Genomic DNA, 26,340 nt, shown 5'->3' with positions numbered 1-26,340 from the left:
CAATGTCTCTGGCCACTGCTGTAGTCAGTGTGGCCCCAGAAAAGATCATGGCGCAGAGGTCAGCATCAAGCACATAGAGCTGACCCTTAGGTACATTTTTGCCGAAGCCCCCCACCCATTTGCGAAGGGCCACCCTAGCATCGTGGTATGCCGCCGGATCCGTCTGTAAGTTAACATTTGTTTTAATGGCGGATCCGTTGATTGATTTAGAATTCTTATGACTATATTCCTTAAAATATCTAAGCCAATTTCGTAATGTCCTTACCTGTTCATTGGACATGATGGCCACCAAGTCGTAACAGACCGTACAAGCGTCCGGATGCCAGACCACGTAGTTATCAAGTTGCACGGCGCAGTTGGCGTGCAACCGGCAACGTGGCCGAACGGGTTCCCCAACGATGCATGGCAGCCCTCTGCCTGGCAACGGACTACCTGTAATGTGAAAATTCTCAATGAGTTTTCTTCCCTGGTGGTATTTATGAAAACTATCGGCGAAATATTTCGTCAAGACATGCAGTTAAGTATTTTCTAGAGAACTCATGCATTACTTCTATTTGTCGGCGAAAATACTGCCGTACCTGTACCGAGTAGTACTAGTATCCACAATGTGTATTAACTAAGTTAAAAACTCGTAAGTTCTGTTGTTTATATTTCTCGAAGAAATATTTCGTCGCCGAAATATTCCGGAACCGACTTAATACTAGTTATGAATAACTAGGCTAAAAAACTCGTAAGTTTGTGGATTGTTGTCGGCGAAATATTTCGTCTCCGAAATATTCCGTACCGACGTAACTGCTAAAGTTTTCTAGAAACTTTCTTTTCTAAGTTGTTGGCGAAATATTTTCGTTGCCGGAATATTCCGGGACCGACGTAATATCAATAATTGGCTTAACTTAAGGAGGCTTATAAACTTTAAGTGTAATAGCATAAACTGAGAATTTCCTTAAGAGGCATGCTTAAACATATACTACACCGAACTTCGTCGAAGCCGGAGAAGAGGACAGTTCGCCTATGTTTATAGAACATCGACTGAGAAGCTGTTGTATATTAGATAATGGCTTACCTCTATAATTGCCGAAGTTAGGAATAAATCAGTTTGAATTCCGGCAATGCCGAACTTGAGTACTACTACGCTTATACCCTGCCTCCAATCACTCCGTTAAGGGACGGTCCCATATATGTTCTCTTTTCGCCAAGGCTCCAGAGATAATAAAAATAGTTTATGAAATAATATCCCTTATTTAATATATTAGATAGAGGTTTGTTTGTAATAGCTCATGTTGCCTGGCTCTACCCCTGATCCAAGCTGGTTATCACTCATAGGCTACGTAGCCTAGATCTTTCACTGACTGGCCGTGGCTCGTCGCGATCGAAGTGGTCCAACCCGGTCAGGAGGCTATCCAGGTAGGCTAGGCACATAATACCATTACTTAGGGTATTTTTATTCAGTCTAATTATAACAAAATATCACAAGGTGCATAGGAGTTATCTCTAAATATCTAGTACTAATCTATGTATCCCCTGGTATCCCTTAAATTCCCATTGTGATGGGAAATTTTCCCTGACTATACCAGCAAAGTAATTTTTTAGACCTACAACGCTAGGACGAGAAAAACCTACTATTAAGCTTATCAGGCTTATTAATTTAAGCTAACTAGGGGTAATTTAACCATGTATCCAGTTAAGGATCAAATTTGGTTATCATTGTGAGACTAGCCTAGATTCGAGAGGGCTCACGAGCACCGAAACATTTATGTTGCTAGTATATAAGCCATATCAATATGAAATGCAACCAATATCTGAACTAACAGAAATATCACATTTTAATACTTTATAATTAAAGCTAAGCCTATATATATAATTTAAAACATGTCGTGCGGAATTCGCTGTAGCTATGCCAACGCTCAAAATGGCGGTCTAGCCAGCCGCACCCCCAACTTATATTTTGAGGGGCCCAGGCCAATAGCATGCTTAATTTAACTTAATTATGAAATAAAACCAAATTGGGGTACTCAACTTTGAAGTAGAAGCAGCTTGAGCACTCATATTTAGTCGGATTAATCCAAAATTCACTGATTAAGACAGAGCGTAAATTTACAGCTTTTGCCGCACGACTCTATTTTACAGGAATGGGATTGTAGCGCGTGGGTAGTAGTAGTAGTGGCGAGCGAGGACGGGTGGTGGGATTTCGTTGTAACGGCTCCCACCAAAGAGGGGGATTTTGAAGGGGACCTTCTAAATGACAGAAGTCCTGTGGTTTGTGGTAACACAACGCCCCTAATACTTATACCAACACCCTTGGGTGATCGCGCTGAGGGTAATAACTTCAGCATAACCATGTTAGCTTTTTCTCTGGTATATTATAGAGTTTATTTATACTAGAAAAATGAGTTACAGGGATTTTTCATCGTGCGACACAGGTCGAACCCAGAAAATACGTATTTGTTGGCAGTCTGATTTATTTTATATTTTATGATATCTAATTCACAATTTTTTTTATTAAATGTATTGCATGTACTCATTTCAAATAATTATTAAGTAACCATTAACTATAATAAACAAAAACAAAAAAAAAAAGCTTCCAAACTTCTGCTTACATCCAGCACTTACGAGTATCGAACGATCGCCAAGCAATCACTTTACACAATAAGCCATAAATTTTCATTATCTCTCTTCAACTACTGAAGCTACCAAACAGCATAATAACCATTCATTTCTATTCTTTATTCTATCTTTACCTTATGTTTTTTTTATTAAATGTGTTGCATGAATAAATTTTTCAATTTACAGCATCCTTTTACCAATAGAATACTTAAAGCACAAGGGGTAGATGCTGACCAATAGGAGAGCAGGATCTTATGGGGTGACTAGCATCAGGAACCAATGGGAGAGCGGGAGGATGGTGGCGAGTTTACTCAGCTGGCGGCGCGGGAGTTTTAAAATTGTTCTCGGTGGTCCGGGCGAATCTTGGGACATTACAGCAACAAACTTTCGTATCTTGAAAACTTTTCATATGTAGAGCTGTAAAATTTTTTGTATTTGCTTTCGTATCTAGAGTTTTTCGTAAGTTGAGCCTTTCGTATGTCGAGGTACCACTGTAACTACTTGTTAAGCTCGATTTGAAGAAAGAGGGAATGATCCAGTCCTTCTTCAAATTAGGTATCTTAATAGGCTTTATTAATATACCATTAGATAGTCCTTATACCTACAACACTCTCAGTTACTACAATAAGTATACTAACTTATACTTAAATTATCAAGTTTATCACATGCAGAATATAGACTAATATACTAAGAAAGAGAGAGAGAGGGAGACCTAGCTAGCTCACAGACAGAGAGAGAGAGAGAGAGAGAGAGAGAGAGAGAGAGAGAGAGAGAGAGAGAGAGAGAGAGAGAGAGAGAGAGAGAGAGAGGAAGGGAGAAAGTCTCCAATATTCCTCTTCATTCTCCTATCTTAGGTTATCTTATATACCATTTGATTATTAAATGAGCCTTATATAGGTGCTCCCACTCTCGTATAGCAATAGTATATAGGAAAACTATGTATTTTCTATTATTGTCGGAACTTGACAGAGTTACTGATACAACCGCCATTTTGGGATAACGATCCCTTGACTAATATCTGTATTCTAAATCTTAGAACTGATTAATATATATGGTGGTGACTTGTTCCGTCATGTCCCTAATATAAATATTTTTGTACATGCAACTTCCCCAGCAGATATATACTTAGCTTATGTCTCTGACGTCCCGACAGAATTCAAAACTCGCGGCACATGCTACAGGTAGGTCAGGTGATCACCCTCTCCCGCCGCTGGGTGGCGGGAATAGGAACCATTCCCGTTTTCAGACCAGATTTTTTCTGTCGCCGGTGCTAACAACATCGTTGTTAGTTCCTCCTGCACGGAATTCTGCTTGCTTTGCTAAGGATTGTTTGATGAAGTATTCTTTCTTTGGCTTTGGTATACGCTGATTTGGACCGTTATTTCGATTTGCTTAGGATTCTTCATTATGGCTGATGTTGTGCCTGAAACTCGTTTTAGAGTTTGTGTGAAAGAAGGATGTAAGGTGAGACTGCCGAAAGCTGCGGTGGACCCTCACACTATTTGTGTTAAATGTAGGGGGAATGAATGCTCAGTTAGTAACACATGTGACGAATGTTTGAGTTTGACTGAAGTTCAATGGAAGAGTTTGACTGCGTATGTAAATAAGTTGGAGAAAGATAGAATTAGGAAAGCTGCTAAAAGTTCAAGTAGGTCCTGCTCTTTGGATCAGGACAATCTTTCTATTTCCAATGTAATTTCTCCTACTGCTAACGCAGGTTCAGCTCCTTCCCCCCACAGCGAAATCGTGGATTCGTCTCGATCGGAGAAAGCTGCAATGGAAGCGTCGATCCGTAATTTGCAAAGGCAATTACGAGAAATGGAAGGTAAGAGTGAAGTGTGCAGTGAAGTGTACAGTGTCCCCAGTGTAGTGGAGTGGCGGGGGTCGTGACCGACTCCGCATTGCTCCTAGGCCTAGACCTCTTTCAGACTCCCATGACCAAGGGAGGAGGAATGACGAAAGCCGCAAGGGGGATGTAGAGTATTCCCAACGGTCAGGCGTCCCTTCGGCAGGCCTGTAGACTCGTCCCCAGGCTGCCACTTGGACAGCTATAGACAAAGCGTCCTTAGGAAGTGTTTTTCCGACTCGGATTCTACTTCTCCAAGACGCGGATGGAGCTCCGCGTCTAAGTCGCGCCCTCTGAAGAGAGCCTGGAAGGCGCCTGCAGGAGACGCATTAGACTCCAGCCCAGAGCCTTTTCCGGAGTATTCTCCCGCTCAGAAGAAGAGAGCGATGAAGTCTCCTGTTTCTTCTCCGGAAGGAATTCGTGCTTCTACAAAGAAGTTCTTGGTAGGACTGCAGGAGCAGCTATCCTCGTTAGTAGGCTCGCTGTATAAGGAGCCTTCTCGCAGGAAGGACGTCTCTCTTCCAGTAAAGAGCTCTCTTAAGAGACGGTCGTCAAGTCGGCGTTCGGACTCTGGTAGGCGTCTCTCTCCTGGAAGGCGCTACTCCCCAACAAGACCGTTGCTATACGCCTCTCCCTTTCGAGAACGATCTACTACTCCGACCAGAAGAGCTTCTTCTAGTAGGATCCCGCATTCGTCTAGACGCCCGAATAAGGGCGCAAGCCCCTCTCCTGACAAGGATAGTCGATCCTTTCGTAGGAGTAAAGAATGTTCTTCTCCTTATAGGCGTTGTCTGAGAGATAGAAGTGCCTCTCCTTGCTATCTTAAGGAACAAGATAATCTCCGTTATTCACGGGGACGCAGAGAGAGAGAAGAAGAAATCTCGCCCCCCAGACGTTTCTCGGAGAGATGTAGCGCCTCTCCTAGCAGGCGCCATCGTGATGTTAGACGGTATTCTTCAACCAGGCGTTTTACTCCTTCCAGACGCCCAGAACGGGACGCTAGCGCCTCTCCACGCAGACGCCAGGAGCCTGAAAAGAGCATGATGGGTTCTCTACGCCCTACTCCTGTTAGGCTTTCCTTAGGAGTTACGAGTTTGCCTTCTCACAAGAATCTTCGGAAGGAAGTAAACCCCTCTCCTGGCAGGAGCCAGGATGAGAGCAGACGTTTTTCTACCCCAAGGCGCGTAGCGCCTGATAGACGCTACCGACGTAACGCTAGCGCCTCTCCTCACAGGCGCCAAGAGCCTGAAAAGAGCCTGTTACGGGATTCGCGCCCCTACTCCTTATAGAGTTTCCTGTAAAGATGCGAGCTCTTCCCCTCTCAGGCAGCAAGAACTTTTGAGAAGAAGCAGGCATTCTTCTTCTGCGAGGCCCCTTCCAGTAGAAACTGTTTCTTCAGGCAATAGGATCTCTTTGGGGAGTGGTCTTCCTTCCTCTACCAAACTTCCTTCGAAGGAAAAGAGCGCTTCTCCTTCTAGGACTCCTTCTACGAAGAGGCATTCTTCTCCTAATGCTACCTTTGAAGAGGTATCTGAGGAGGAACTTCCTGTAGATGCGGGCGTCTCGGATTACAAGAGACTGGCAGCCCTGCTTCTTCAAGAGTTCGGTGACTCTCTTCGTCCTGCAGATCCTCCTTCGCCGGGATCACTGCTTTCAAGCACTAAGCTTTCCAAGTCCTCTTCGTTCGTGAAAATGAATCCGACCCTTTCGATGAAGAAAGCCATCAAGAGCTTGGAGAACTGGCTCCTCTCTAAAAAGAAGCGGGCAAGACGGTTTTTTTCCTCCGCCCTCCTTCGAAGTTGGCAGGTAAGCCAGGTGTCTGGTATGACACGAAAGAGCCAATGGGATTGGGCCTCCCTTCTTCAGCTGATGCTGATTTTTCAGCGTTAGTGGATTCGTCTAGAAGACGCTCTCTTCATTCGGCAAACGGCCTCATGGGGAATGTGCGAAATGGACCATTTACTTAAGGGTCTATTTCGCACACTTGAGGTCTTTAATTTTATGGATTGGGCCTTGGGAGCCCTGGCTAAGAGAGCACAGGATCCAGACTTTGTTTCGATGGAAGTTTAACGAGTGGTACTTTCTTGTCTGGATAAGGCCTTGATGGATGGATCTACGGAGGTGGCTTCTCTCTTTGGATCGGCAAGTCCTTAAAAAGAGATCTGTCTACAGTTCTTTTTTGACGAAATCGGTGTCTCCTCTACAGAGATCCTCTCTGCTTTATTCGCCCCTGTCTAGTCACCTGTTTCCACAAGAGACAGTGAGAGATATATCTAAGTCTTTATCCGGAAAGGCTACTCAGGATCTGCTTGCGCAGTCGGCGAAAAAGACTAAAACCAAGCAGTCCCTTTGGCTAAAAGAGAAGAAGCCTGCTTTTCAGCAGCCCTTTCGAGGGAGGAACGACGGCTAACTAGGGGACCCTCTCTTAGGAGTAGGCGACCGGTTAAGAGAGGAAGATCAGCACGCAACCCTTCCCTAAACCACAATGAGAAAGTAGTCCTCCAGACTACAGTAGGAGCCAGACTGCTGAAGTTTGCAAAAGTCTGGGCTCAGAGAGGGGCGGACAACTGGTCCCTCTCTATCCTCGAGAGAGGATACCTTATCCCCTTCAGGGAGAAGCCTCCCTTAACAACAACTCCAAGGGAGTTAACAGCAAGATACCAAGATTCTTTAAAGAACCAGGCCCTGCTACAACTAGTAGAAGAAATGATGGACAAAGAGGCGATAGAAAGGGTTAAAGACCTTCAATCTCCAGGGTTCTACAACCGTCTTTTTCTTGTACCAAAAGCCTCAGGAGAGTGGAGACCAGTCCTGGACGTAAGTGCCCTGAATCGCTTCATTGTCAAGACGAAGTTCACGATGGAGACGACTTCCTCCGTTCTTGCAGCTCTTCGTCCAGGGGATTGGATGGTGTCCCTGGGACCTTCAGGATGCCTATTTCATGTACCTATCCATCCCTCGTCCAGGAGGTACCTAAGATTCATGGTACAGGGCAAAGTTTTTCATTTTCGAGCCCTATGCTTCGGTCTTGCCACGGCCCCTCTGGTGTTCACGGGTCTTATGAGGAATGTCGCTCATTGGCTTCATATCGAAGGAGTAAGAATCTCGTTGTATCTCGACGAATGGCTGATCCGGGCCCAATCAAAAGATCGATGTCTGGAGGACTTGAAATTAACACTGGATCTAGTTCAGTCTCTGGGACTGTTACTAAACCTCGGAAGTCCCAGATGAATCCCCAGCAAATCATTGTCTATCTGGGGATTCTGATGGATTCTCGGGGTTTTCGTGTGTATCCATCAAAGGAACGACAGGAGAGATGTTTACAGAAAGTGACGACCTTCCTAGAGAAAGAACAATGTTCCGCGAGGGAATGGATGAGTCTTCTGGGGACCCTTTCCTCGTTGGAACAGTTCGTTTCTCTAGGGAGGCTACACTTAAGACCCCTACAATTTTCTTCCAGAGAGAAATGGGATCAGAAGCACCAAGAGCTTTCGGACTCCTTTCAGCTCTCGAAGAGCATAAAGGAGGACCTCAGTTGGTGGTTAGAGCCAAACAGATTGAATCAAGGGCTCTCCCTTCAGTTGTCGAGCCCTCGCCTAGTGTTATTCACAGACGCCTCGGAAAAAGGATGGGGAGCGACTCTAGGCTCGAGAGAAGTGTCAGGCACCTGGAATGGGGAACAGGTGTCCTGGCATATCAACAAGAAGGAACTGGCAGCAGTCCATCTAGTTCTCGTTCACTTCGAACCTCAAGTATTGGGTGCCGTGTTGCAAGTGAATTCGGACACACGACAGCTCTAGCCTATATAAGGAAAACAGGGAGGGACTCACTCCTTCTCCTGTTCGAGAAAGCAAAGGAGCTTCTTCTTTGGACCGAGGAACGGCAAATAACTCTTCTAACCAGGTTCATCCAGGGGGAAAAGAACGTGAGAGCAGATCTTCTGAGCAGAAGAGATCAGGTCCTTTCCACGGAATGGACTCTGCATTCAGAAGTGTGCGACGAGATTTGGGACCTCTGGGGGAGACCCAATATCGACCTGTTCGCAACGAATTGGAATGCGAGGTGGAGAACTACTGCTCTCCGATTTCAGATCCAAAAGGCAGTTTGCAGTGGACGGTCTCCTTCTGGATTGGAAGGGATCGACGGGTACGCTTTTCCTCCTTTCAAGATAATAGGAGAGGTGGTAAGGAAGTTCGTTTCGACGGAGGGAGCCAAACTGACCCTCATCGCCCCATTCTGGCCAGCCAAAGAATGGTACACAGAGGTACTGGAATGGATGATAGATTTCCCGAGGGCCCTTCCACTGCGGAAGGATCTTCTCAGACAGCCCCACTTCGACAGATACCACAAAAACCTCCCCGCTCTCAGTCTGACTGCCTTCAGACTGTCGAAGGACTCGTCAGAGCGAGGGGGTTTTCACGCAAGGCTGCAAAGGCAAATGCTAGAGCCAGAAGACCTTCAACTCTTCGCGTGGTGTACCAGTCGAAGTGGGAGGTGTTCCGAAGATGGGCCAGGTCCCAGAAAGCATCCTCTTCCAGTACCTCTGTAACTGAAATAGCGGATTTTCTCCTTTATTTGAGGGAGAAATGCAATCTGGCCGTTACCACAATAAGGGGATATAAAAGCATGCTCTCATCTGTTTTTAGACATAGAGGCCTTAATATCTCGGAGGACAAGGATCTGCATGACTTGTTAAGGTCCTTTGAAACCTCGAAGTCCAAGACTATAAGACCACCTAGTTGGAACCTGGATGTGGTCCTTAGATATTTATGTCCGAGAAATTCGAACCTCCTCAAAATTCTCATTCAGAGACTTGACTAGAAAGTCTCTCTTTCTCTTTGCACTAGCCTCTGCTAAGAGAGTTAGTGAACTTCAGGCTTTAGAAGGAACTGTGGGCTTTAAGGAAGATTCTGCAGTATGCTCCTTTAATCCCCTGTTTTTAGCAAAGAACAAAAATCCTTCTAAACCATGGCCAAGGACTTTTGAGATTAAGGGACTGTCCTCTTTGGTAGGGAGAGACTTAGAGAGGACATTGTGCCCAGTCAGGATCCTCAAGTTCTACCTAGAGAGGAAGAAGCTACTTGGTGGAAATGTAGATAGCCTTTGGTGTTTCGTAAGAAATCCTAAGAGGATGATTTCTAAGAATGCTCAAGCGTATTTTATTAAAGACCTTATCAAAGAAGCGCATGCTTCCTGTAAAGAGGAACATTTAAGGCTTCTAAGAGTCAAAGCACATGAGGTCAGAGCTGTAGCTACCTCTTTAGCGTATCATAGGAATATGTCGATACAGACTCTTGTCGAATCCACCTATTGGAGGTGCAATTCGGTTTTTGCATCAAATTACTTAAGAGACGTGCGAGTCACTTATGACAAGTGCTTCTCTCTCGGATCGTTCGTGTCTGCGGATTCGTTGCTGGGGCAAGGAGCTGAACCTAATCCTTTATAGTTAGTTAAGTTAGTAATTTTAAACATTTTTTGGTGTTGTGTTTTTATGGTCGATTGGAAGGGGTCTTGGGAATGCTCCTTTCAAATCGTAGTGTTAACAAATGTAGTGTGGTCAGGTGGTCGGGATTGGTTTTTCGTGCTCCTTGTTAGTGATTTGGACCTAGGCTCTGTCATGTAAGAGGGTTAGTCCCCGTTGATATGACAAAGGGAAGGCAAGGCTACCATGTAATGTCAAGCACCCCATTGGTATGATCCAAGACAAGGCTCTGTCAAGTAAGCGGGCTCGCCCCCATTGACACGATCCAGAAGAGCTATCAGTGTCAGGTCTCATCCCCACTGAAACTCTTGAGGCAAGCAGACTCATAGACAGTAATCATGAAGTCTTCTGCCCAATAAGGTAGGAACCAAAGGTTTTAATAAGTTTCTATATATGACCTACAAACAGATGTTGTTTCCCTGTTTTTGTATTGTTATTTATATTGAGTAACTATCTCTTACCCGCCACCAAGGGTGTCTCAATCAGCTAAGATATATCTGCGGGGAAGTTGCATGTACAAAAATGATATTGTTAGTATACAATAAAGTTTTGTACATACTTACCCGGCAGATATATACGATGAATGGCCCACCCATCCTCCCCTCAGGAGATAGGCGTAAGAGAAAAATCTGTCTGAAAACGGGAATGGTTCCTTATTCCCGCCACCAGCGGCGGGGTAGAGGTGATCACCTGACCTACCTGTAGCTGTGCCGCGAGTTTTGAATTCTGTCGGGACGTCAGAGACATAAGCTAAGTATATATCTGCCGGGTAAGTATGTACAAAACTTTATTGTATACTAACAATATCATATTTCTTATTAAAACATGTGATGAGGGGGACGGCATGTTGAAAAAGCTTCCCTAAAAAAATTTTTTATCATAACCACAACAACAATGCCTCGCGTTTCCCGCTCGTAGCATTCAAGATGGCTGAGACACCGTGTTCCCACAATACATTATGCAAGCTCACAGGTCTAAAATGGAACTCCAATACATTATGCAAGCTCACAGGTCTAAAATGGAACTCCAATTTTATATTTATTGAAAAACAGAAATTGAGGTACTCAACTTAGGTGTCGGAGACATCTGCGCAATAGCCATTGTGGTAAATCCAGAGAAATTTGGGAAAACCGAGCACAAACAGAAACGCGCGTTTTCACTACAATTTCTAGAGAAGGCTGTGTGAGGGCGCTCGCGTCGGGCGGTGGCGGTGGTAGTACAAAGACGGTGCTGATGTGGCTGTTGGTACGGCGCACCCTTTACAGGGGTTTTTGATAAGGAATATTCTAAATGGCAGGAGACCTGTGAATAGTGGCTTTCACACGCCCTGAACTTTATACACGACACCCTTTGGGTGCTCGCGCGAGGGTAGTAACCTCTGCATACCAATGCTAATGTTTTCTCTGGTATATCTAGAAAGTATTTATATCAGAAAAGAGGCTAGAAGGATCTTTTCACCGGTGAACACAGGTCAACCCAGAAATACACATCTCTCACTCCTCAATGGAATGGCCGAGAATCGAACCCGCGACCACCGAGGTGGGACACAAACACCATACCAACCTCGCCACCGAAGCGCTTAGTTTACGATTTGTATTAAAGATTTATTTAATTTGTGTTAAACATTGGAGAGACATTTTGCTGTTTTTACATTAATATTAAAATTTGAAAATTAATAAATCATTTTTTTTTTATTAAAAATGTACTTAGTCATGGAAATAAAATGAAAATACATACAGTAATTAGTGAATACTATCACACGATGAAAAAATTTTGTGAATTGGTGAAAGTTCCTGAGAAATAGTGAAAGATATGTTCGACAAAAACCTGCGACAAAGTGAAACATGAAAAAGTGAAGCGCAACAAAGTGGGGGTCCACTGGTTAATGGTAAAAATAGTTTTGTATAAAATTAGTTCTAATAATTATTTTAATATTTTGTATTACATATGTACATCATATACGTAAAGGTTTCATACGTATATTTGTATTATGTAATTTTATAGCACAGATGGTGTAGTAGTTGAAGACTGCTACAGCATCTGTAATGATATATAACATGAACTTCTTGAGTATTTATCTTGCCCATTATTGACTTTACTTTTACTATTTCATTTTTTATACCTTTGTAAATTTTTTTTCTGGGCTCAGCTCGTGTCGCTGCGCGAAATATCCTTTAATCTATTATTTCTAGGGTAAATGTACTAACACATACCAGAGAATAAATAAAATAAAGAAAAAGGTCAGTATAACTGACTGGCTCACCCTCCAGGAGGGTGTCGGTATGAACACTAGGCGAGTGAGACCACTACCACGAGCCAAATGCCAATAGAAATCTCCCACTACAAAACCCTCCAAGAGGGGAGCCGACCCACAGAGTGAGCAGCTCGTACTACTACTACTCCATCCCATGCTGCCGACTGCTGCGCCTCTGGTGGCCATCCTTTTCAGTTAGCGCACACGAGTCACACGTGATATTTTTCTCTCTGTGTTTTTTGTGCCCTTTCGTTGGATTTATCTATAATGGAGCGTGCAGCTATCGCAGCAGCTAAGTTAAGTACTCAGTATTTATGGTTAGTTGGTTTTTTCCGGCCCTGAGAACAGTATTTGCCGTTTTTTAGGTATAAATACGATCTCTGGTCGGAAGCATGGCAGCATGGTTCTGCCTCGTGGTGGGTTCGTCTTGGTCTCCCATACCTAGAACATCCCCCTTTTCTTACGTACGCTCTATATTAATTATCCGCTTTTCTTATGGTTCTGTCTACTCAGGTTTGTCATGCATGCATGTCTTTTACCTTATGTAGGCTTCTTCTATCCCATCCAGACCCTAGTCCGGCTCTTAGTATCGGCTCTGACTAGCTTTTTGAGTGGTAGACTTGCTTTCGGGTTAGTCGTACACTCCTGGATTTTTTCTCCTGCTCTATATTGTTTTCTTTCTTTCATTTTTAGTTTATTTAATGTATTGTTTATAGTTAGGTTAGGCGTCTGGCTTAGCCTAGGCCCTGGCTCATTGAGCCTATTCTACGCTCATCAGTTCGGTTGCTTCCCTATAGCATCTCTCTGATCAGTTGGTTTTGGCCCAGTGGGCCTATATGCTACCGCTTTTCAGTTCAGTTGCTTCCGTTAGCATCTCTCTGATCAGTTGGTTTGTCCTAGGCTTAGTTGTCTTATGTTGGTCTTACCGCCTCGTGGTCACTACGTGATCACGAGAACGCCAGACGCCTGCCCAGTCACCCTTCCCCCCCTCCCGCTCTTCCATAGAGTCGGGCGGGGTGGGTGGGTCGGTCTGCCCATGCTCGCTCATTCTACCCGAGCCTGCCTCCCTCTCTCCCCCCAGGCGGAGGGGCTAGGGAGTCGGGACAGACCCAGACTGGACTCGACCCCTCCGGCTTCGGTCGGTCCGGTGGGTGGTACGTAGTGGGGGGGTACTGGCCTTTCCCCCCTCCGTTGCTACCTTGTCGCTCCGTGCTAGTTCGAGCCTGTATGTCTTCTCGCCCTTTCCCACCTTACTAGGGCTCCTTTCCTGACCGGAGTCCTGGTATCCAGTGGAAAGATGTTAGCCCACCCAGTAGAGTGGACCGGAACATACAGGGGGTCACTGCTAACCTTACCGTATTGCTGAGTTACTACACTCCGCTACGCACTGGACTTGGTCCGGTTCGTTTGTGTTTTTAGGTTTAGTGTTTTAGATTAACTATAAGTTATCTTAAGTACCTTAAACCATCCCCCCTCCCTACATGTCTTACCGGATCTCTCCGGGATTATAGCCTATTCAGGCGATGCAGGGAGGGGTTATGCCCAAATTTTTTCCGAGCTCCGGCATGCAACGGAGTTCTTCTGTCCTTTAGTCTGTAAGTGTTTACTCTTTAAGATACTCATGTGTCTTCCCACTTACAGGCCACCACTGTGAGCATCCGGGATGCGCCGCCACACTTCAGGACCCGTGTGGACACGAAGTTTGCCGGTCCCATGCTCCATGCGCGACTTTGCACGGGGACATCCAGGTCTGGTACCATGAGACGTGTACATATGTTACGACCTGGTGAGCCAGCGGGTTTTTGGACGGGGGTAAGTATTCCATCTCCAGTAGCTGCTCCGCTTCTTTTTTAGTGCTTAAGTTTCATCATTCATTTTAACTTAAGGCATCTAGTTTTAAGTTATACTTTAAGTTTTAGTTTTAAGAGATTCTTAAATCTAATCTACGCCTCTCTTCCAGGCGCCGGCAGTGAGGGATACGCACTGGCTACCCTGCGGGCCTGGGTCGGCGGTTTTGGGAAGAACGCCGCCAAGGGTATGCCCTACATCCTGGAGAAAACGGTTGGCGGTATTAATCTTCCCCGGAGGCAAGGCGACAGGATACGTCGACCCAGTAGAGGCGGGCCCCGACTATCGCCTTCATCCACAACAGCTGGCTGCCTCATTAACTGATCAAGACCAGGATATCTCCACAGACGTCGCGACTCTAGATATTAATGTTGAACCTATGGTAGGTGTAGACGACCTGTTGGTCGAGGTAGGTACGGTGGACACCCAAGGTCTCCCTTGGGCGTAACTGTTTCTTCTACTCCTGCAACATCTCCATCCTTCCAAGGCTTTACGGGTGATGAATTATATTCTCCTCCTGACGCTTCGGTTAGACCTAAGGTCAAGAGTAAAGCAGTGATGACCTTGACTAAGACGTCATCGTCGTCTAAGAAGACGACCTCAGCTTCATCCTCCTCCCGTAAGTCTCCGGCTGGGGAATCCCGGAGCAGACAGGTCTAAAGCTTCTAGCTCCGGCTCTAAGTCCTCGAGGAGTAAAATCCTCCAGAGAGAGATCTCGCACTCCGGCAGAGTCACCAGTTCCGCTACCCTTGGTTCCGATTCAGAGCCACCCTTCCACCTCCGCAGCAGCTCCGGCTTTGGACTCCAATGCTGGCCTGTTGCAAACAGGTGGGCGACCTGGTTGGGTCCCTAAAGAGTAGCATGGAATAAATGATCTCTCGTTTGTCGGATAGGATTACTTCCCAAGACTCCATTATAGCCGGGCTAAGAGAAGCTCCTCTAGCCTCTCCTCCACTTTCAATACAAGTGGAACTCGGCTTCCTCCTATGACTCGCTACCTCCGTTCTCTATGAACAACCCATGGAGAGTAGCGTCATACGCCCCCTTCCAGGACGGTCTCATCTCTATACCGGAATTTGGGATGGACTCGAAGAATAGAGGACTTCGAGTTTCTACCCGGAAGACCTCCAGCCTCCGTTCATAGGCTACGCAAGGCTCACACCTTCAGCCATGGTCGGGACGATAGGGTACCAAAGGAAAAAAAAAAAAAAAAAAAAAAGACAGTCCTCTATTCACGAGACCAGGCTCAAAGAGAATGGCTCAGGTGTTTAGAGGACATGGATTGTTCTAATACCAAGATACAACCTTTTAAGAGTCCCTTTACCATTTTCACAATGGATGAAAGTACCCCGCTCCCGTTGCCTGACCAAGAGATCGCTGAGTCGACCATCCCAGCGGCCCAGAAGGGAGAACCCATACCTCAGTTGAAGGAAGCAGATCCCACTTCTCCGTAACTCCCCTCAGTTGGAGAATTGTGGGAAGACTTGCCGAACACCTTCTCAGCTGGCAAACTCAACGGACTGTGCTATGGAGCAGTTTGGTGAAAAGCTACCCAGGCTTCCAGATAGCCTTATTCAGGCTGAATTTGACGCGAATCGCGACTAGCCAGATCAATTAACTCTATGGCTATGTCCGATGGTAGCAACCATGGCCTATGGATCAGAACCGATTTTTAAGCTCATGACCAAAGCCCTGACCTCAAACGGTACAGTCAGATATGTTTGAGTTTGCCACTGCTAGAACGATTGTAGGAAGCATGTCCTACAAGAGGCAACCATTCGGCATGAGCCGAATAGGTTACTCTCGTCTACATCTGGGGAGCAGATCTCTTCCCAGAAGCTATGGTAAAAGGGAAGTCAGTCAGAGGCTACGAGGTTGAACCAGAGCCTTAAGGGACCGTTGGGGCCTTACGGCTAAGAGGAGGCAAGACCTAACACCTAAAGGTAAGGGACAGAGGAAACCCAGGCGTTTCCATCCTTACCAGAAAAAAGCAAACCACGCTTTCCTCAGCAAGTTCCAGCGGTACCATTAGTGCAGGCAGCCCAACCTTCCACTTCTAAAGGTCAATCACAGCCAATTTATGTGATATCCCCCTCAGCCTCAGCCCTCCACCTCTTACGCCATCTCTCCAGCTTACAATCAAGCCTTCGAGAGTCAAGCTTCACAGAAGTATGACCGCTCGGGAAGGGAGGCAGAGGTAAGCGTTCCTTTCGTGGGAAAGGATCGGGAGGCCCTCTTTAATAGGGGAAAGCACTTCAGAGGAGGCCGAGGCGGTTACCAGAACCAATGAAGAACTTCAGGTAGGAGGTGAGGCTGTTTTCACTTTCGCCACCGGTGGAACTTCAGCGAATGGGCTCAGAGCATAGTGTCAAAAGGTCTGGGTTGGAGCTGGTTGACGAACCCACCTCCAGCCAGACCTTTCCGTCAACTTCCTCCAAAGAATTGACGAGTACGCAGAGGACCTCCTTCAGAAAGGAGCTATAGCGAGAGTCAAGAGATTAAAATTTCAGGTCGCTTGTCAGCGTGCCAAAGAAAGGCTCACAAAAAAGAAGGGTAATCTTAGACTTGTCCCGCTTAAACTTAGCCATCCGCTGCGACAAGTTCAAGATGCTCACGATCTCACAGGTGCGGACCTTACTTCCCGTGGGGCCGTCACCACCTCTATCGATCTTACAGACGCTTACTATCATATCCCTATTGCAGACACTTTCGTCCGTATCTGGGTTTCAAGATAGGAGACCAGACATTCTCTTCAAGGTAGTTCCCTTCGGACTCAACGTGGCACCCAGAGTGTTCACGAAGCTAGCGGAAGTGGTAGTGCAACAATCAGGACCACAAGGGATTATGGTAGTAGCGTATCTCGACGATTGGTTGATCTGGGCTCCAACAGTCGAGGAATGCAACAGAGCTACACTGGAAAGGATTTCAGTTCCTGGAATATCTAGGCTTCAAAATAAACAGGGACCAAAATCAAGACTCACTCCAGAGTCAAACTTTCAGTGGCTGGGCATTCAATGGAATCTATCCTCCCACACTCTGTCGATCCCATCAGCCAAAAAGGAAAAAAGAAATAGCGAAGTCAGTCAAGCAATTTCTAAGTCACAAACTAGCGTCAAGGAGAGCTCAGGAAAGGATCCTGGGTTCTCTCCAGTTTGCATCAGTGACGAACGTCTTAATGAAAGCCAAACTGAAAGACCTTACCAGAATCTGGCGCTCGCGGGCAAATGTCAGGTCCAGGGACAGACTATCCTCAGTCCCTCTGATTCTAAAAGAATCGACTTGGCGGGGGGGGGGGGGCCGTGGCGAAAGTCAAGAATTTGTCAGTGTCAGTACCCTTCAGTTCCCTCCACCAGGATCACCATCCACACAGACGCGTCCTTAAGCGGTTGGGGGGAGGGTATTCCCAGGTCAAAAAGGTCCAAGGGACTGGTCACCTCAGTTCCGTCAGTTCCATATAGTAAAAACGTACTGGAGGCAATGGCAGTGTTCTTGACTCTAAAAAGGTTGCGCCCACCAAAGTACTCCCACATAAAGCTAGTCCTGGACAGCGCAGTGGTAGTACATTGTATAAACAGAGGAGGCTCCAAGTCATTTTTTCGTCATCTAAATCATGTCATGGTAGCCATCTTTCTCCCTGGCAGAACAAGTTCAGTTGGCATCTTTTCCTCCACTCACAGCTGGAGTGAGAAACGTCATAGCAGACGCCCTATCCCGATCAGTGCCCTAGAGTCGGAATGGTCACTGGACAACAGTTCGTTCCAATGGATCCTTCAAAGAGTTCCAGGGCTACAGGTGGACCTCTTCGCATCCCAAGCGAACCACAAACTACCGTGTTATGTAGCCCCCAACCTGGACCCTCTGGCCTATGCCACGGACGCCCTGGCTCTAGACTGGAACAACTGGAAGAAGATTTAGTCTTCCCTCCAGTGAATCTTCTCATGAAAGTATTAAAACAAACTCAGGACATTCAAGGGTCAAGTGGCTCTAGTAGCCCCAGACTGGCCGAAAGAGCACTGGTATCCTCTAATTCTGGAGCTGGGGCCTTCGTCCTCTTCGGATCCCCAATCCCAGGCTCTCCCAGTCAGTACAAACGAAGACTGTGTTCGCTTCCTCAGGGATTCTCAAAACCCTAACTTTATGGATTTCATGAAGTTTGCGGCAAAAAGAGATGCGAATATTGACCCTCAGAATATTCTCTTCTTGGAATCCGATAAAAGGGATTCAACTTTGAGACAGTATGATGCTGCTGTCAAAAAGTTAGCAATCTTCCTGAGAGAATCAGATATTAGAATCATGACAGTTAATTCAGCTATATCCTTTTTCAGATCCTTATTTGAAAAAGGTTTAGCAGCTAGCACGATTACGACAAACAAGTCAGCCTTGAAAAGATATTTCAATTTGGATTCAACATAGACTTGACGGATTCCTACTTCTCGTCTATTCCTAAGGCATGTGCTAGACTTAGGCCTTCTGTAAGGCCTTCGTCAGTTTCATGGTTCTTAAACGATGTTCTAATACTGGCTTCAGAAACGGTAATGACACATGCTCGTTTATAATGCTCTTAAGAAAACCCTATTTTTATTAAGCTTAGCTTCAGGAGCAAGAATTTCAGAACTGTCGGCTTTATCCAGGGATCCGGATCATATTCAATTCCTTCCCACAGGGGAAGTCTACTTTCTCCGGAACGTAGCTTCTTAGCAAAAGAATGAACCGATACCTTGATGAGGGTGGGATCCTTGGAAGGTACTACCCCTTCCACAGGTATGTATCTCTTTGCCCAGTTTCAACCTTACGAGCCTTCTGTCCAGGACATCATTCATCTTCATCGGGTCCCCTAAGACTTTTTTTTTGAGGAAAAAGGTGGAACTTTATAGCCATTAAAGGCATCAGGCAACAAATCCTGTACTTTATAACAGCAAGCCAATCCTGACCTCCTTTTTTTCCCGGAAAGCACATGATGTCAGGGCAGTAGCCACCTCAATTAATTATTTCAACATATGAAACTTCGATGAGTTGAAAAAGTATACCGGATGGAAATCGCGACAGTGTTTTCAAACGTCACTAACCTTAAGTCCTTGGAAGCTCTGAAATTTCCAGCAGTAGCAGCGGGTAACATAGTTTCCCCTGACTCTAGCTAATCTGTAGTAGAAGATTCAGTCCTCCTTTCTACCTGCCTCACCCAACAGTTCGTCTATTCCTACCTTGTTCATTTGCATTCACCTTGTGTCTTAGCTGCTTTTATGATGGTGTAGTGGGTGCCCCTTATTGTTTTGCTAGGGACACTCACAGATGATTCTAAACATTGATCTCATGGATGTTACCCCCTTATTTTTATGCTAGGGGATACATCGTATTATAATGGTTACGGGTTTTTGTATATTTAAGTCATATACTTTCCTTTATATATTATCATTGTTGATTAATTTGTTATCTGATTATATTAATTGCTATTATATTTTTTGATACATGCCTTTACACAGTTATCATTTTGATACATGTAAGCCATTTTTCACCTGTATTTATGTAAATTACCTTTTGTTAAGAACATTATTAGAATTAATGGGTAATTTAAGCATATTCCTAATTTTATATCACTGTGTATATGTATCTTTTTAGCAATTATATTCACTTTATATTTATTTTATCTTTTATTTGAGACCTATTCTGTTTTATTTTATTACTTTTGTTTACAATCTTGTGCTATTTCTCTGGTACGATTTCGCGCAGCGACACGAGCGAGCCAGAAAAGGGATTTTGACGTAAGGAAAAATCTATTTCTGGGCGATTGGCTCGTGTCGCCAGCGAAATCCCACCCTACCCATCCCTTCGCCCAAGATTGTCTGCTAACTTCAGGATGGCCACCAGAGGCGCAGCAGTCGGCAGCATGGGATGGAGTAGTAGTAGTACGAGCTGCTCACTCTGTGGGTCGGCTCCCCTCTTGGAGGGTTTGTAGTGGGAGATTTCTATTGGCATTTGGCTCGTGGTAGTGGTCTCACTCGCCTAGTGTTCATACCGACACACCCTCCTGGAGGGTGAGCGAGTCAGTTTATACTGACCTTTTTCTTTATTTTATTTATTCTCTGGTATGTGTTAGTACATTTACCCCTAGAAATAATAGATAAAGGGTATTTCGCTGGCGACACGAGCCAATCGCCCAGAAATAGATTTTTCCTTACGTCAAAATCCCTTTATTTTATAATTTCTGTACAAAAACTTGAAAGCTAATTATTATATACGCACCATTGATGGTTCTATATACATTAGAAGCTGCTTTAAATTTTAACTTGGTTCAAAGTTTAGGTGGTTTTTTTTACTTATTTTGATTCATTATTACAGCAAATTATAACAATTATGACTTTCACAGATGAAGTAAATTAGGAGCATGGTGCAAATAGCAGCAATACACCTGCCAGTGTCTAACTCTGCCTAAACATTATTAGTATTTCTGAAGATAAGCCCCTATCATCTGTAGCTCTCAAGAATAAAAATATATGCAAATTGACTTCATTATCTGTTGCCATCCAAAATACAAGAAAAAAATACAAACTGACTTGGAACTCAAGAGTAAAAAATGTTGGTGAGGAAATGTCGGAAAAATCTGTGAGTACAGTAAACGCCCGGATTCGTGGGGTATGCGTACCAGACCCCATCGTGAATAGCTAGAATCCGCAAATGCTTAGAACCCCTATACAAATGCTTAAAACTGCCCATTTTGTTAGTTCAAACTCAAGAAAAAACCCACTAAAAATGCTTAGAGTACCTGGTTTTTTAAGTTTTATCATAAAAAGTGCATTTTATCATGAAATTGATATGAAAGTTCAGTATTTTCTGTATATTTCTCATAGAAAAATACTGCGAATATGAGAATTTCACATGAATAATAGGTATATAAGGTCCATGGAGATATCCGCAAAAAGTGAGTCTGTGAATAGTGGGGGTCGACAGTACTGTACTACTGCACTGGAAGGAAATAATATCCAGTAAAAAATTAGGATAAAAAAGTAGGATAAAAAAAAGATTGTTTATTGTGTGAATACAAAGAAAAGCACTAGCACTACAACTTCACTTTTAAGCCTACTTAATTTATTTTAATTTTACTCTATGTGATTGAAAAATATGATAGGTATTTTTATCATTAAAGATTTAATTATACTTACCCAGTAATTATACAGCTATATGTGCAACTTATAACTGTATAATTACTGGGTAAGTTACATAATTAAAAATGACTATAGTATTACTTACCAAATACTTGGTTGTATTTCCAGCTTCTTTTGTAAATCCTCCCCGAGGCTCTTCCAGTTCTTCATCTACACCTTCGTCTTCACTTTCGTCATCCTCCTCATCATCTTCACCTTCATCTTCATCTTCCTCTTCCTCATCCTCCCCCTCTTCTCCCTCATCTTCTTCTTCCTCCTCCTCTTCTACAACACATCCTAAAAACAATACATAATACTAGATAGTGCTAAAAGGTCAATTTAACAGTTGACTGGGAAAGGTTCAACACTACAGTATATGTACTTACTTCTCACAGGGCTAAACCAAAATGTTGTTTCTCACACAATAGAATAAAATTAATTACAGAACTATATAAAGAAATGTACTCAAAGTTCCAAGCCAAATATTGCTGTTGGAAAAAAATGATATTGTAATGATACAATTAAGTTTGTTCATACTTACCTGGCAGATATATATATAGCTGTATTTTTCCGAATCGACAGAAATTTAAACACTTACGACACACGCAGTGGGAGTCAGGTGGTTAGTACCCATTCCCGCCGCTGGGAGGCGGGTATCAGGAATCATTCCCATTTTCTATTCATAATTTTTATTTCCACTGTCTCCTGAGGGGAGGTGGGTGGGTACTTGATTATATATATCTGCTAGGTAAGTATGAACAAACTTAATTGTATCATTACAATATCATTTTGTTCATGAAACTTACCTGTCAGATATATATATAGCTGAATCCCACCTTTGGTGGTGGGAGTAGACAGAATAGAAGATTTTAGGAAACATATATATGCAGATAATTGATATCTTGATTCCTTACCTGTTAGCATAGCTGACTTCGTGGTTACTGCCGCGTAAGTCTGCTTGTGCTACTAGAGTTGCCAGCGAGGTAGAGACCCAGAACTGGGGAGCAATACAGCGGAAGTCTCTTCGTTCGGGAAGTTGCGAAAACGTCCACATGATGACGTCCCCACAGGCTTCCATAGCGCTGGCATACTTCCTGATGAAGGGTCCATTCCGTCGGACAAGAATCTGTCCTTGCCGACTGAGAAGGTCCGCTCGCACGTTTTCCACGCCTGACACAAATCTGTCAGAATCGTGACGTTTGCGACTTCGCCCAAATCAGGATATTCTTCGCGATGGCGAACAGAGAAGGAGAGTGAGTTCCCCTGTTTCCTGAGGTATGCCAAGGCTGTGTGTTGTCCGAGTTTATCTGAACCACTTTGTTGGAGACTTCCTCTTGGAAGAACCTTAGAGCAAGGTAAACCGCTGAAAGTTCTTTTAGATTGATGTGCCAGGACACCTGTTCCCCTCTCCAGGTGCCTGACACTTCTCTCCCTCCCAGTGTGCTCCCCAACCCGTGGAGGACGCGTCGGAGAACAACACTAGGTCGGGGTTCCGAAGCTTGAGCGAAAGTCCTTCCGCAAGCTTCTTTGGATCCAACCACCATTTGAGGTGCTTTTTCACTTCTTCCGTCAAAAACAAGACCTCTTCTAGATCCTGTTTGCGTGACCAATTGCTTGAGAGGAAGAACTGAAGTGGTCGAGGTGCAACCTTCCCAGAGAAACAAACTTCTCCAGTGAGGAAATGGTCCCCAGCAGACTCATCCATTCCTCACCGAGCATGTTTTCCTTCCCTAGAAAGGCCGACACTTTGTCCAGGCATTGAAGTTGTCGCCCCTGGGACGGAAAAGCCCGAAAAGCCACTGAGTCCATCTGAATCCCCAGATAGACTAAGGATTGAGAAGGAGTCAGATGCGACTTTTCGATATTCACCAGAAGTCCCAGGGACTCGCTAACGACAGAGTCATGTGAAGGTCCTTCAGACACCGGTCTTGCGATGAGGCTCGAATAAGCCAGTCGTCTAGGTAGAGAGATGATACTTATTTCCTTCCGCAAGATGGAGCCACCTCGCAACGTTCTTCATAAGAACGGTGAACACCATCGGCGCCGTGCTGAGACCGAAGCAGAGTGCCCTGAATTGGAAAATCTTCCCTTTCAGGACAAACCGCAGGTATTTTCCTCCTTGATCGGGTGGGATGGATGGGGACGTTGAAAGTATGCGTCCTGAAGGTCTAAAGAGACCATCCAATCTCCCGGTCTTAAGGCTGCAAGCACGGATTGAGGTGTCTCCATCTTGAACTTCTGCTTGGTTAACGAAGCGATTTAGACTGCTGACATCCAGACGGGGCGCCACCCCCCTGACTGCTTCGGCACTAGGAACAGACGGTTGTAAAACCCCGGAGAACTCCGGTCGAAGACCTGTTCCACCGCCTGCTTCTCGATCATTTGATCTAGTAGATCGTGAAGCACTTTCTGCTTTTTCTCCCTGATACGAAGGAGACAAATCCTTTGGTGCGAAGACAGCGGGGGTAACATCAGGAAAGGAATTCTGTACCCCTTCTTGACGATGTCCAGAGACCAAGCGTCGGCACCTCTCTCTTCCCAAGCTTTCGCGAAATGTAGAAGCCTGGCTCCTACCGGTGGCTGAAAGACTTCCCTCTCACTTCTTGCTCTTGGAAGGAGCGGGAGTCTTGCCTCTGAAAGAGCCTCTTCCTCGAGGGGCTGGCTTCGAGGAAGAAGCAGATCGAAAGGGCTTCGATTTCTTCAAAGCAGAGGACCCAGAAGACGAAGTAGTAGTAGCTTCCTAGAAGACTGTGCCAGAAGGTCTTGGGTTGCTTTCTCCTGGAGACTGGCAGCTATGTCCTTTACCATAGACTGGGGAAAGAGATGTTCTGAGAAAGGAGCGAAAAGAAGATCCGCTTTTTGCGCTGGTGAGACGACTTTGCAGTAAAATTGCAAAAAAGTGCTCTCTTCTTAAGCAGTCCCGTGCTGAAATGAGCAGCCAATTCCTCAGAAACCATCCCTGACGGCCTTGTCCTATGCAAGACAATACACTGGACGCTCCCCCAGACTGATGGAATCAGAACTCCTGGACCTGCATCCAATACTCCTAGGCACCAGTCAAGAAAAATGATATTGTCATGTTACAATAAAGTTTTATACAGTAGACCCTTGACTCACGAACACAATCCGTTCCTAGACCTTGGTCGTGTTCCAAATTGTTCGTGACTCGGAGCTAATTTCCCCATAAGGTTTAATGGGAATAATATTAATTGGTTCTCGACCCCTACGAACCAATATATATTATGTATATTTTTGCCTTATTTTACACAGATAATGTAAAAGTCAGTGTAAAAAACCTTATATATCTAATAATATAATTTAAAATGGTAAACTAACACTATAAAAACGTTTGTAAAGTGAACACTTACTATGACTGGCGAGACTTCTGGCTTGACGGACAAGAGAGAGGAGGGTGGTGGGTGGGGAGGAGGTTATTGTGCGGAAGGAGACCCTCCCCCTCCAGGTCGGGGAGATCGCGTTCCGGAGATTCAACTCTTCTAGGTTTTTTTGGTGAACGTTTAATCACAAACTTATCCAATGTCTGTTGCCTTTTCCTTCCTTGCATAACTTTTCTGAAATGGCTCATTAAATTTTCATTGAGCATATTCACGATCCTGTTCATAACAATTTTGTCCGGATGATACAATTCAAGGAAGCACTGGACATCATTCCACTTTTCCAATGCGGCTTTTATCACATCACTGCTGACATCTGTAACTTCCTCCCCAGCCTCCTCTTCGTCAGTTGATTGCTCCCGAGCAAGTTGCTCCTGCTGCTCTTTGTGGAGTTGAACAAGTTCGTCCGCAGTCAAATCTTCTGAATGTTCAGCGACCAATTCTTCAACATCTTCGTCGTTGACTTGTAGACCCATACTGTTCCCATGGACACAATTTCTTGCACAATCTCTGCATCGAAGCCCTCAAAGTCACAGACAGTTACGCACTGGGGCCAAAGTTTTCCGCCACGCAGAATTTAATGTGCGGTACGTAACTCTGATACACTTGCCGAGCTTTCTCGCAGATGATCGGCTCGTTTACACTATCACCTGCCATCTGTTTCTCATGTACCCACTTCAAAATTATTTTTCTGCCTCTTCGAGGGTTTGCGATCTCATCTTGGTTAGTACTGTCACTCCCTTCGCAACATTTGCTTCTTTAATGGCATCCTTGTTTTTTCAAAATTGTCGAAATTGTCGACTTGGCCATCTCTTGTACTCACTTGCGATATCGGTCACGCGAACACCACGTTCAAACTTTTCTATAATTTCTTTCTTTATTTCAATGGTTATCTTCCTCTGCACCTCTTCTCACCATCACTCTTCACTTTCTTACTTTCACCATCACTCTTCACTTTCTTAGGGCCCATTATGAAGAAAACCACAAGTTTTAGCGCAAAAAATGCTAAGCGAATTGACGAACGTCTTGTACACAATGAGATGAGACAAAGAGCGATGCGTGGGTGACGCCGTGCGTGGGCGGCTGGAGGATGGCTGTTCCCATGGCAAACTCAAACGCTCTCACGTGTGCTGGGCGATTTCGCGCATTTTTCAAATGTTTGTGTCTAAAAATTAGTTGTTGAAACAAAGTGAATTGTTATTTTCCAGAAATTTCCAGCATTTTTCAAATGTTCATGTCTCAAAATTAGTTCATGACCCAAACAGAATTTTTATTTTCCGCATTTTTTTTTGTTCGTATCTCAAAGTTAGTTCGTAGGTCAAGGGTGAAATTTTACCTATAATTTTGGTCGGGGATCGAGTTGTACGTGGGTAAATGCGTTCGTGAGTCAAGGGTCTACTGTACATACTTACCTGACAGATATATACTTAGCTATAGACTCCGTCGTCTCCGACAGAATTTCAAATTTCGCGGCACACGCTACCGGTAGGTCAGGTGATCTACCGCCCTGCCCTGGGTGGCAGGACTAGGAACCATTCCCGTTTTCTAATCAGAATTCTTCTCTTCCACCTGTCTCCTGCGGGGAGGCTGGGTGGGCCATTAATCGTATATATCTGTCAGGTAAGTATGTATAAAACTTTATTGTAACATGACAATATCATTTTTATACATTCAACTTCCCTGCCAGATATATACTTAGCTGATTAGCACCCATTGGTGGTGGGTAAGAGACAGCTATCTACTGAAATAGACAGGTAAACAACATATGTTGT

At 44.7% G+C, this 26,340-nt stretch overlaps 2 protein-coding genes across 2 annotated transcripts in view; one reads left to right on the top strand and one right to left on the bottom strand.

Moving 5' to 3' along the window:
• The window catches only part of LOC135225306 (nardilysin-like), an 89,742-nt gene extending 67,459 nt beyond the window's left edge, over window positions 1–22,283 (bottom strand). Inside the window, exons 1-2 of the mRNA XM_064264636.1 lie at window positions 22,185–22,283; window positions 21,280–21,489 (exon numbers count right to left, since the gene is read on the bottom strand). Coding sequence (XP_064120706.1) covers window positions 21,280–21,489; window positions 22,185–22,283 — 309 coding nt within the window. The remainder of the gene's footprint in view (window positions 1–21,279; window positions 21,490–22,184) is intronic.
• An 883-nt stretch (window positions 22,284–23,166) lies between these two features.
• Window positions 23,167–26,340, top strand: part of LOC135225305 (tetratricopeptide repeat protein 8-like) — a 147,500-nt gene continuing 144,326 nt past the window's right edge. Inside the window, exon 1 of the mRNA XM_064264635.1 lies at window positions 23,167–23,280. Coding sequence (XP_064120705.1) covers window positions 23,167–23,280 — 114 coding nt within the window. The remainder of the gene's footprint in view (window positions 23,281–26,340) is intronic.

Source organism: Macrobrachium nipponense, chromosome 13 (genome assembly GCF_015104395.2).
Source record: "Macrobrachium nipponense isolate FS-2020 chromosome 13, ASM1510439v2, whole genome shotgun sequence".
Lineage (NCBI taxonomy): Eukaryota > Metazoa > Arthropoda > Malacostraca > Decapoda > Palaemonidae > Macrobrachium > Macrobrachium nipponense.
The sequence above is the reverse complement of the archived record's forward strand: the minus strand, read 5'-3'. Positions and strand labels throughout refer to the sequence as shown.